The following is a 13,137-nucleotide window of genomic DNA, read 5'->3' as shown; positions in this document are numbered from 1 at the left end:
TAAAGATAACCTGGAATAGGAATATACTTGTTCTGTTGCAGAGCTGAATTGCTGTATGCTGTATTGCATAATCAGTTATTAGGTGAGAGCAATAATCCCGCATAGAACACAGTAATTTGAACAACAAATTAGTTAATGCAGCATAAAAGGACTAATTTGAAGAACAAATGAGTTAATGCAGCATAAAAGGAAGAGGGGAACTTTGATTTTTACTTTAGTAATTTCTGTGATAGAGAATCCTATTGACAGGCTGTTGAAGTACTGCTGATTCAAGCTTAAATAATTATTCTGCTGGAACATTTTCCTTTTTCAGCCATACGAGAGTATATCCTGTTTTGCCCTGGCAGGAAGGGCAATGTGATATCTTTATTGAGCCGAAGGTCATTTAAATAAGATTTTCCCCTCCTCATCTTGGTAATCTTGTATCATAAAAACATAGGTTTCTTTAATTCCCTCAGACGAAGTATATTTAATATCTGTTTGACTTAACAGGAGTTTTATCTTGATGTAACTGCAAAATTGGGATCAAAATATGTGGTGCCAAAGTTATGCTTCCAAAATGTGTGTGAACGTGGGCATGTATGTGTACCCTACGTATGACCCATTTTGAAAACCAGATACTACTGGGTACATGGTATACTTGTACCCCATGATCCAGTAGAAGTGGTGTCTCAAAAGCTGGCCCTAAAGGCAAAAATTTGGAGAAGCAAGAGTGTGAACATCTAAGGCTTATAAAACACAGTGGAAAATCAATGCCAAACCAATTGATGGAATAAATCTAATTTTAAAAGACGCAACAAGATTTTGATTGATGCTTTTAATTCTGTGGTGCTTCTTTTGATATTTAAATGGCATCTCTGCATTGTTTGATTACTCCAGCTACTCTTTTTCAAATGAAAATTACATGTAGAGAACATTGTTCATTTTTGTTTTTCGCAATGTGAATAAATGCACGTGATAAATTAGAGAGAAGGTATTTCAAAAAACAGGCAGAACAGACTTGCATGCAGTTATGTTTTGTAAAATTAATTAAAAATGAAAAGAGATCAGATGTTTGCAGTTGGTAGGAATTCTTTCTTGAACAGCATGAAGGTTGTCTGTATGCAGAATGCCAAATCAGACCCTGTTGGTAACGCAGAAATATTGAACTCAATTCTCAGCAGCAATAGCTGACCATGCCAATTCTTGATTAGAAATGACTGGAAAAGAGAGCTCCTGTCTTGTGGAAATTCCGGTAACAATCTAGGGATAGGACTTCCCTGCCTGGCTGACATGCCAGATAGTTAACTTGACTCATTTCCATTTTAAGTTTTGAAGGATCAGCATGCTTCTATAGAACAGTGTGATTTTGGGAAATGACATTTTAAAATAAAAATCTCTTCAGCAAGCTCTTGGCTTTCAAATATGGCTTTTAAAGAGTTAGCTTCAGAAGACCAATAATGCTTGTTCAACCTCCTGTGGGAAGTGCAGTCACCATCAGAGAAGGGACTGCAAGTAAGACTGGGTAAAATAGGTGTATCAGTTAGGCCCCAGGTAAGTTCTATATGCATGATAACTAAGGTGTTAGGACCTTTTCCTGGTATTTGTTATAGCCTAGTCATAGTTTTTTGTCATGGGATCTTATTCAGCAGAAAATATCGGGTGATATTTTATGCCTGTCTGACCAGTTCTGAGCGTGGCATTGAATTTTTATGACCACTTTTGTTTATTTTTTTGTAAGGTTGTGTCTCCCTTACAAAAGCAGATGGTGTGGATTTAGAAAATTGCCCTTTTGTTTTATTATATTTGGTTCTGCTAGTGGGATTGATGTTTGCTGTAAAAGGTTTTTTTTTAGATCCATAAGTGAACCAACATTATACAATATAGATCCAACAGATAATGATTAAAATATGGCACACTTGAAATTTTCTCTATTAAATTATGTTTCTTAGGGAGGAATCCACTATGTAACCATGTATTATACAACTATTAAAGCAAACTATAATATATATTATATACTGTACATGATAAATGTGATACTGCAGGGGCAGAGAAACACAATAAGTTGTAGGTTTTTTTTTTTTCTGTTCTCAAAAATAAGACAAAACAAAGACTTATCAGGATAAGAAACCATCTTTTTTCCAGGCCATTATAACCTTTTCTTGTGAAAAGACTTATGAAATATTAAACTAACCTGAACTTTGCATGAAATATTAAATTAACTTTGCCTTGGCTTAAAGCCATTTCTTTGACAACGGAGAAGGATAATCAACTTAAAAGCCCTCAGGCCAACGGAAGTATAATACTGCTTGAGACTATAAGGCAAATGCAGGATGTACTCCAAAATGACTACTCAATAAATTGTACCTCTGGGTTGCAGGTACAATTCCAAAACTACTGAATAGGTACAAAAATTTTCTCTCATGTAAGTAAATGACTTAAAATGTCAGTTGGAATATTTATTACTATCTTGTCCTTGGTCCAGGTAGTTTGATTTTTTTTCCCCATGCATCTCCAGGAAAGCTAAGTATGTCTGTGTAGCTCTGCTCCCTTGTTAGTTTTCATGATTTCTTACCTTGCAAGATCATTTCAAGTTCTTCTGTATTAACAGAAGGAAAAAAAAAAAAAAGAGACAACGTCATTTTTTTACTGGGATATTGTAACTTGATGAATCACTGTATGATATGTCCTAGCCAAAGTTTTTGCGAACCTAATTGCCAGTATATGCAGTATGTTTGAATGAATCAGCTGTTTGATGCAGGTAAGTACCAATAAAAGGTATTTTTGACTGCAGTTGCATAAAGATATAGCTGCCATACTAATGCTTTTATGTGATTAAAGACAACAAAAGTGGGCAGATAGGAGAGTTTCTGCACCTTATGTGTCAGAGTATCAGAAGAGATCTCTTACTAGATTGTAGAAGTAGCTTCATGTTTATGTCTCTTTTTTGAGCATTATAAGTGAATGTTGATCTGCACAGATCTGATCTGAATTGAGTTGTCCTGACTGATGCCATCTGAGAATGACACATCATTTCTTTAATTCATTTTATCCCAGACTTCCAGTGTTTGTGCATTTTACAAATTACTTTTAATCTAGCTAAACAAAAACTCATCAGCACTAAGAGAGATCAGTTGTCTCTTATGTAGTTTAATTTATGAGTTACAGTTTCATCATCAACCTGTTATTTTTTTTTTTATTCTTAGAGATATTGAGGGTTCGTGATTCCTCTCAGGTTTAGCTGTAGTAGCTGCAGGAGTTAATCACATTTTAGTCCTACTGCAGCTAAGTCTTACAGAGTTTATGTATCTAAAGCTTCTTTGTCCTGATTGTGGGCTTCTCTGCTGGGGTTTTGCTTGGAAAGACCTGGAAGAGGTCACATCCATGTGGATGCTTTTCTCCTAGCTGGCTGATTAGCAAGCAGTAGACTATGCAAACTAGTTGTATCTGAGATGACGAAAGAGGAAGCAGTCTCAGACCTGTAAGATAAACTCTAAGCTTGGATAGCCCTGTGAGGGTATACTTCAGGGTTGTTTTTATGGAGAGTACACTTTTTGGAAGGTTATTATTAATAAGTAGTAGTAAGATATTAAAAGCCATTCGGGGAGCTACACATGAGGAGAGGAAATGCTGGTGAAATCATCTGTCGTGGACCTGCAAGAGGGGAAGGAAAAGAGAATAAAATTATGCTTAGCAAATAGAAGAGCAGAGATCAGGAAAGGTCAAAAAAAGATATCACTGATCTTTAAAACAGCGTGAGGACTGTCAGTGGAAAGTCTACCTTGTGCGTTGAACTTCTAGAAGAACTAGCTCATGCCGGTTTCATGTTGGTTTCTAAACCATGAGCAGCCATTGAAGCTGAGGAGACCGTTCCCCCAGCCTCAGAAGAGATGGTACCAACTTAACAAAGAAACTTTCCATGTCTGTCAGGGCTGAAGATGTCACCTGAGCTAGAGAATGCCATTTCTTTTATATGCTCTTTAAAAACCATTACCTGATGTGAGAATTGAGAGGGATAGCATACTTTTGTTCCAAATACACAAAAAAGGCAGCGCATCTCAGGGAATGCTTGTTTTGTGCAGTGTTCTGTTTGTATTGTTCTGGATAAGTTCGGATTTAAGCCTTGGAAGATGAAAACCAAGATTGAGGGTTCCAATGATCTTTAAATATAATTTTAATCAATATGAAAATATTTTTGTAACAATTCATTCAGTTATTCCTCTTAACATAACTTCAGATCTATCAGTATCCTCCTTCCTGCTAGCTTTTGACTGCTTTAAAAGTTGTAGTAAGCAACATTGTGGTTATAGACTACAAGACCTGCGTGTTCCTGAAGGAGTAATTAATGATTTGTTTTATCCATGGATAGTGGTGTCTTTTTGCCAGTAATGATTATCGGAGGAAGTGATGTCATGCTGAAAGTACTGACTTCTAAAACTTCTAAGGTTGAGGATTAAAAATGTTGCTTTCGTAGCCCTATGTGCGGAATTGGTAGATGGCACCCATTTATGCTAAGATGAATGCTTGCAGTAACGTTCAAATTTTTATCACTGTGATTTGACAGAGTTCATCTTCTACCTAATGCACAGATCTCAAATTTTCTGTCCAGCACAGGATAAAGCAGTATTTAACCTGCTCTCCCTTGTATAACGCTGTGGTCATCGCTAAGCATTTCATAAGGTATCTGTGTTGTTGTATCAAGAAGGTTCCCTGTGTTAAAATAGAATGAAGGAGATGCTACCTGGCTGTCTTGAGTAATCTATTAAAATATAAAATATAAAAATATATTAAAAATATATAAAATATATATAAAATATAAAAATATATAATAATATAAAAATATATTAAAATTTATATTAAAATATAAATACATTGTCTGTGATTCTGGCATCAGATAAATACCCAGTTCAAATAATAAGGATTCTTAGAGTAGAAAATGTTGTCCATGTGAATAGGTTACGCAAGTGTCACTAAATTATTGTAGTGGTTTTCACTGGGGAATGGGAAGGTAAACAATTCAGCAATAACATACTGACCTGTGTCAGGGATAGCATATACCTGTTTATGCACTTCCCTGTAGATGTCCTTGGCTGATCAGTTTTGCACATGGCAGCTCTCAGACCATAGGTCCTGCTCTGTGGTTTGGAGTTACATCCATGTACTTAGGGGAGTTGCTGCGTAGCCCAATGGTTCTAATTGTCCTGATAACTTCACTTCTAATGGGACAGCACATGCTGTGTGAATGCAAATACTAGGATGGGACTTCTAACTTTGTCTGCTGCAGATTGTCTGCAAGCCTGATCTATCTATATCAAATTTGTGCTGTTTTCTAGAAACGTATCGTAGAATAATAAAAATATCTCGAGTTGGAAGGGACCCAATAAGGATCATCAAATCCAACTTGTCTTTGGGAGAACATATTACTTAGGTGGATAAGAGTATTTGTTCAGAAAGTGGGGGATTTAACTTAGGAAAACAATAGTAAACATCTTTTTATGCTTTTGAGTAATTAAGAGTGACATTTTAGGTTGTTTTTGTTATGTTTTGCTCCCTTTGTGAGTTTCCAGCACTACAGGAAGAATTAGCGTCCAAACGTATTCTACAACTTTATTAATATAAGTGTATTTTATTATTAATAAATAGTTTGGCAGTATATGATTTGGTATTGGAAATCACCTCTTCAAGAATCATGCTTTCACTTTTTTTTTGAATGAAGAAAATTCCTCAGACTGGTGAAACAAGGTGTGGACTATCACTTTACTCTTTTGTCAGTGTGTCTTACATCATCAGAATGTGAAGCACAGACTTTCTTTGCTGTTTATTCTGGCCAATTTTAGCTTTGAAATCTGTGAAATAGAAACTTGAATTACTTATTAAGACAGCTTAGAGGTTGACTTTGAATTTTAACATTAGTAGAATAGCTGCCATATTTTATTAGAAAAACCCCATCATAAAAACACTTTGCTAAAAGTCACAAATGAGAGATTAGGGAGTGAAATGGGGTAGTTGTGTGGAAATGAACAGATTCTTTCTCAGGGAGAGGTAGAGTCATTAAAATAACAAATTGTAGTGCATGAAACAAATATATCCTCTCTGGAGTGACCAGAGAAAGGCAGTGTGGAACAGAAACCCCTGAACGCCTTCAGAAATTTGTTTATCATTCCTTTTCCTTTGGGAAAGAGTTGTCAGTAGCTAGTAGGTCACCTCGGCTGCGTGTTTGGTTTAGGCAGAAATATTCTGGAGGAAACCAGCAGTCGTTTGGAGGGCTAGTATGTTAACAGCCTGATCAAGAAATACACCCTGTCACTGTTAGTCTGCTTACTGCCATTTTAAAAACTCAGCTTAATAAGCTCCATCTCATAGTTAAGCTTGTTAAGCTCTTGAGAACAGTCCAAGGAGATGGCCTGTCCTTCTGCAGTCTGTTCTCATTCATATGTGTTGATGAAATTCTGGTGTGCTGGAGTTAAAAAAATCAGTCCTCAGAAGGCTAGTTGACCTGTTTGGATTATGAAGAGATGGCCTCCAGAGCTTTCCTGCTCCACTATGGTCTCTTTGTATTCCACTCTTTATTGCCATGCTTTTCTCATTTCTTCAGACGTCAAGTGTAGGGTTCAGAAACTTTCAGCCTTGGAATTCTTCAATTTTTGTGTAATTATTCTGTCTTCATTCATCAAGATGTAATAAAGAGGAGAGGCATGATGGAACATACAAATGAGTGCAAGATGCTGGGTTGTTTTGTTGGCTTTTTTCCTTTTCCTTTTCCTTCTCCCCTTCCCCTTCTCTTTCTTCTTTTTTTCTTTCTTTCTTTTTTCTTTCTTTTTTCACCTTTTCTTTTTTCTTTTTTTTTCTTTTTCTCCCCCCCCCCCCCCCCCCGCCTTCTTTTCCTTTTAAACAGCTTTTAAGACAAGGTGCATTTTCCATCTTTGGTAGTTCTCCTCCCACATGATTTTCTACAGGTTTTAGAACTGCAATATACCTGTGTAACAAGGCTACAGCTAACATGTGACTTTAAAGAAGCCACAGCAACATATGAGTTGCAAAAACAAGTGTGCAGATTTTAGTGCTTGAGAGAATGAATTCTAAAGACAATACAAAAATGTCTTAATTTTTCAAAAGAAAACACTCACTTACCTGATGAACGGGTCTGACATTCATCACTGAAACTCAGATGGCTGTTGAAGATCGTTGCTAGTTCTATATGGGATAGTGTTTTGTGGACTATGAGCAACAGAAAGCAAATTGTTTTATAGGTACAGAATATGTAAATACAGAGCAGAATCAGATTGGTTGAAATTTTTTATATTGTTTGCACTGGATTCCTAGATGTGGGTGACTTTGTAGATTTAATAATCAATTTGTCAGTTCATTCAATTTCCTTCTTTTTCAAGGTTGAGTCATTTGTTTTGTAGTTATGATGAACCTAAAGAAAAAGACTTCTATGCACTGAATAGTACTAAAAAAGGATGAGCTCATGAACTTTATTTTCATTCTTTAGGGTGGTAGATCAATCAGAAATGTATGCTACAGAAGAACAATATGACAAAAAACATATTGAAAAGAGGAAAATGGAGACAGTTTATTGCAGATGAAGGCCTGCAGCTTGAATGAACATATCTGTTCCAGACACTGTACTCTTCAGAAAGCTGTCTGTCTTTCCCAGTATGTAGGGAATGGAGAATAGGTGTCCTGGTTTTGTTACTCAAAGGTATATTGATGGCTATGTTCCATATAAAGGAAAGAGAACTAAGTTTCTTCCTTATATCTAGACAGAGGTAAGATTAGACACAAACGGTTAGTTTAAAAAATTTCACATTTATAATTATTGAGGATAACATACTAATTATATACTTCTGCTGAAAGATTAAAATGTTACTTGATATCCAGAGTCTAATTCAAAATAACAAAAAGTACATCAGCTTGTATATGACAACAACAACGTTTAATTGCATATTCTGAGACCTTAGTGTCAGTCAGATATGTTTCTCAAAATAAGAAGCGTAGCTCATTAAAAGAAAATAAACCATAATGTTTTTGTGCAGCTAGCTTGACATTAATGATGTGCACAGGAGAAAAACATCACCTTACATTTTGTGTGCACAATTATGAAGACGGTAGACACTTCCTTGCAATATTTTGTTTTCACACAGTTGGGCTGTTTTTTTCTTTTCCTCATATTTGGAAGGCTCCTAATTTTATTAAATGCAGAACAGACTCAGTTCCATTTGCAAGTAAGAGCAACTCGAAGCCCTCAGTGCTTCGCAGGGCATGTTCAGCTTCTGAAGAGTAAGGGTGAAAGCCACTTACTTTGTCTCGTTACTCATTTCAGCCAAGCAAAGAAAAAAGGGAAAATTAAAATTACAACTTCCTATGTATGTTTGCTGCGTGTATTTCCACGCTCTTTGGGACTGCTTTTTGTCTTAGATTTGTGAGGTGTTTTCAAAAGCTTTTCCCCCATATACATGAAGCTGCTTATCTGTTACTCTGGTGCTAAAGGGACTTCTGTCAGCTTAGATCTTGTTTGGGTTCTAAACCGAGGCCTCTTGTGAGCTCCAGATTTCTTGGCTTTCTTGGGAGCTTCGAAGCCAAGGAAACATGTCTGATCCCACAGTAAGTGCATTCTTTCAGCCGATGGTGAAAAGCGCTGCAACTGAGGACGATACCTGATATTTAATGTGTTTTTTGAAGTGTCTTGGTGATCGGACTTTGTTTTTTCTCATCATTGTCACTCATTGCAATTGTCTTTTAATGTGTTACAGAACAGGAGCAAACGCCTGGAGAAAGTCCATGTTGTTCTTGCGAATAAATCCTGTGATTTGGATTCGCTCATTTCTTCTCTGGCCTATGCCTACTTTCTAGACAAGGTAATGGAAAAAAATGGACCAAATGGTCTTAATTCATTTGTTCCAGGTAGTTACAGACTTCTTATTGTTAATTAATATATATTGTAAAAACATTATGCTGGACAATGCTTCTGTTATAATCAGAGGTGAGGTTTTTAAATAAACACAATCTATATTTCTTTCCATACAAAAATTAATGAGTAGGTATTGGGTGGCTTATTCAACAGCAGCAAAAAGTCACCCCTGTACATCATTCTTTTTCCTTTCTCCTTCCTAGTTTCCGAATGATTCTGTAGGAGAGAACAGAGACAGAAGGACAAGAAAAAAAGCAAGAGACTTTTTAAAAAAAAATTAAGTAAAAGGGGAAAAAAATCAAACCAAAAATTCAGACTGTTTCTAGTTGCTCACTCTGTTAAAACATCTTCCTAATAAAAAACAGGTCTTATTTTATGCAACTCTGACAAATGCACACCTACGTTACAGGTCAGTCCTCCTGATGTTCTTTGCTTACCTGTGTTGAACGTACCAAGAAGAGATTTTAGCTACTTCACAGAGACAAGATTTATATTGGAGGAGCTGAATATCCCGGAGTCATTCCATATCTTCCGAGATGAAATCAATTTGCACCAGCTGAATGCTGAAGGGAAATTGTCTTTAACACTTGTAAACAGCAACATGCTGACAAGGTATTGCATTGTATGTACAGCAAGATGGCTTATATGGGTTTGAGCTGTTTTAAAAATTATATTTTACATTTTTTCTGCATTAATATTAGTATTTCTACATTAATACAGACCCCAAAAAATTAAGTTAAAATATATTTTGTCTCCCATTATGTCCAATAAACGCAACAAACTAAATAGCCACCTTTCCGTCACTTTTAATGAAACTCCCTCTTTTAAGTACCTTGTGTTTTCACACAGCTTAGATTAGATATTTTAATTTAGTTTAAGTAGTCTGGAAGTTTCCTGTAAGCAGTAAATAAGAGATTAGGGTTTTTTTTCCTGCTTCTCAGTTATCTTTCACTAAAGGCATTAAGACGCTTACATTGATCTGGAGATGGCCAGCACACTTGGATATGTTCTGTTAAGACGGCTGCTAGATTATTCCAGTCCTTCAAAAGAACAGCATTTTTCTCAAAATGTCCTGAGTACCAGAGGCTCAGAGTTACTCTGTGGAAGACCACAGTCCATATACACATCCTTAAGTGGGAATATTTACAAGTCCATAGTGAATCTTTTAAAGGGAGCTTCTTTATAATGGTCTGCCTGTCCTGCCCAGAGTGAAGGATGCTGTTTACTTCCAACTGTCTTTAGAACTTGATTTAAGATAAGTAACATCCTGTTGTGCTATGGCCCAGTCCTACTCTGAGGGGTTTGCAGATTAGAACAAAAGTAGGGGGAATCTAAAATGAGAAATAACGCGTAAATCTCATAGCTATTGATTCTTTAACTGCAGTCAGCTCATTACATCATTCACTTTTGCAAAGTAAAAATTATCCGTAAGATTTGCTTTTTTGTTTATTAGTGTCCCTTGTTGCGTTTCTTCCTTCTAAGGAATTATGATTAGTGTTTTATATTCTTAAATATGGTTTGGCTTTGTTATTACTATTATATGCAGAAATATAAAGTATCTAAATGCAAAAAAAAGATCTTTTTTAGTTGCCAAAATATTCAATGGGGAAAATTCAAAATCTCCATAGAAAGGGTGATATTTTCAGTACATGTAGAAATATTTTTTTTCAAATTATTGATTTTTAAAAATTTTGGTAGTGGAAATGTAAACATTTAAGTCCTAGCACTTAATGATGTATCAAGCAATAAAACCACTGTGAACACTTACTTAAAAAAATTACCATTTTGGGACTTCATTGTGACATTCTTTGGCTTTATAACCGACTTCAAGTAGCAATGACACTAGTGTTATAGTCTGGAATTTTAAAATTTTTTTTTCATTGTTTTACTGGGTTGTCTAAGCTTCTAGAAAGAAAAATACGTATAATTTTTAATTTTTCTTGATAGTGAGGATAAAAGTTTGGAATCAGCTGTTGTCAAAGTCATCAATCCAGATGAGCAATGTGACGGCAGCCTGGAGTTACAAACGTCTTCTTCCTCTTTAGTAGTAAAAGAGATTCTTCAGGAGGCACCAGAGTTAATCACTCAGCAACTGGCTTATCTCCTCAGAGGTGAGAGATTACTCTTTATATTAAATACTGAAAGGTTTAATGGAGTGTTTCTGAATCTGCTCATGCAGAAAGAGTGTGATCCATTCTTTGGTTAACAATCCCTTTAAAGACCACGGGAAGCTTCATAAAAGAAGCAGGGAGTAAAGAGTTTGTTAAAGAGTAACATTATATTGAATATTAAAAATGTGCATTTAAAAATAGGCATGAGAGGTCTTTGCTGTATCACTAGACAAGAATATTAAATGGAGCTGTCGACACACCAGCTGGGTAGCTGGAAAAGCTGTGCAGTTCGTCGATTCCAGGGGCTGTGCAGTGCCACCAGTTCTGCTCTGCCTGCCTGTGGACAGCAATATGGATTGGAATCTAATATTTACACGTTAAAGCCTCTCCTGATGGTGGTACCTTTTTATAGAATGATGTTTTAACGGCGTGACGCAAAACTTTTACTGTTTAAAAATGCCGTGACTGCATCTTCATTGCACTCTCCTTTTCTTTTGTAATATGTGCCCGGTAGTGTACAAAGGATGGGGCTCCAACAGTCAGCAGTATTTTCATTTCTGTCTTCATAGTTCATTTTTTTTATTAGTTTCTTCAGTTTATTTGCCGCAGCAGAACTCTTCAATCGGAAATAAAACTGGGTTTGAAAAGAACTGATTGCTGCTTTTAAGTTATTTACTGAATTTAAATAGCATTTAATGAATTTTAAAGTTTTTATGTTTTAATTGATGTGCAACTGTTAAATGCCCTTTTAAGAAATTAACATGGGTGTGTTTAATGAGGAATACGAAAACTTGTCTACACTTAGATTTCAGAAGCTACTGGAGTATGGTCTTGTCATTGTACTCATCACTGTGATAACTAATGTAATGAACATGTTCTGAGAAATTACAAAAGGTAATTATGTTTTTTTTTTAATGTTGCCATGGAAGAAGCATTAACAATAACACAGCATTTAGCCCCCTCTTTTAGTATCCTTCCATGCTAATAAGCTCTCATAAATGTGCCATGAAATATTTTTTTAAGCTCCAAATTTCTGTTGAGTAGCTGTCCAGGAATCTAGGCAAATGACCAAGCATAATAATTGAATTTGGAAGCAGAACAAAGAAGACTTTGGGGATCTCTCAGGATACCTGTTTTGTGCTGGGTAGAGTCAGGAGGGAATGCTCTGGAAATCAAACAAGAACATGTTCAAGTACTGTACGTGGTTGTAAGTGTCTGCATGTTTTGGCTCTCTAGTCTGTATCCAAGTTAAAATTAGAGAAATATTGAAAGTGTTTGCGTTAGAGATAGCACTTCCAGTTTTGAGGGAGATAGTAGCTACATTTTTTTTATAATTAGCAACTTCATTTTAATTACCGTTTTTGGTAGCGCAGTAATTTTTGAGGAACTTAGTGGATATGGTAGTTCCTGCATTCCTTCTCTTGCCTGGTATGAGAAGTGATTGACAAAGCCTAAACAACGAAGCACAGCTGCGCTTGTGACTTGATGCTTTTCTGCTTCTCCCAGCAACACAGTTTGTACATACAGAGGGCTAAGCAACACAGTGAGTCCTCTTGTGGTTCTCTTAAAGTAGAAGAGGTTTTTGGTACTTAAGAACCTTCCATCGCAAATGCAGAACAGTCAGTAAATCCCATTGCTTGTTTTGACAATATGAAAAAAAATTCCTAGATATAAACGTATATAGATGGCAGATCAAACTACAAGCAGTCTGAAAATAAAAGATCAAATACAACCTACCCAAGTCTAGCTTTTGTGTTTCTCTGTATATATTATGGCCTTTTGTCAAAGTCCTTGCCCATAAAGTACAGCTTTTTAAATTCATCTCACCTGTGAGCACAGGAAATGAAGGGACTACATGCATACCGTGGTCTGGAAGGAGGGGTGGCTGCTTCATTCTTGCTGCCAGTGAATGCATGTGTAGAGGCTCGCAGGATGGCCCTTCCCTCTGGTGGCACTCCATGGGCGTACGGCCAACGAAAGGGTCCTACTGCATTTTTCCTGCTTTGTTATGTTACTTCCAGTGTAAACCTGCGTATCGTTAGGGTGTATAAATTTCGGGGAAAGTTCAGAATGGAAGTCCGAAATGGAAGTCAAAGTGCTAAGAATTAGGATTTTATTTTCATAAACAGCTGA

The 13,137-nt window shown here is 36.2% G+C and overlaps 1 protein-coding gene across 4 annotated transcripts in view; it reads left to right on the top strand.

The window, feature by feature from the left end:
- Positions 1–13,137, top strand: part of PRUNE2 (prune homolog 2 with BCH domain) — a 140,035-nt gene that overhangs the window by 23,741 nt on the left and 103,157 nt on the right. For all 4 annotated transcript variants that reach the window (XM_054810236.1, XM_054810235.1, XM_054810234.1 and 1 more), the window contains exons 2-4: positions 8,736–8,840; positions 9,303–9,505; positions 10,841–11,004. In XM_054810236.1, the coding sequence (XP_054666211.1) occupies positions 8,736–8,840; positions 9,303–9,505; positions 10,841–11,004 (472 nt within the window). The remainder of the gene's footprint in view (positions 1–8,735; positions 8,841–9,302; positions 9,506–10,840; positions 11,005–13,137) is intronic.

The sequence above is a fragment of the Grus americana genome, chromosome Z, assembly GCF_028858705.1.
Source record: "Grus americana isolate bGruAme1 chromosome Z, bGruAme1.mat, whole genome shotgun sequence".
NCBI classification, from domain to species: domain Eukaryota; kingdom Metazoa; phylum Chordata; class Aves; order Gruiformes; family Gruidae; genus Grus; species Grus americana.
Note: the sequence above shows the minus strand (reverse complement) of the source record. Positions and strands in the feature narration are given on the sequence as shown.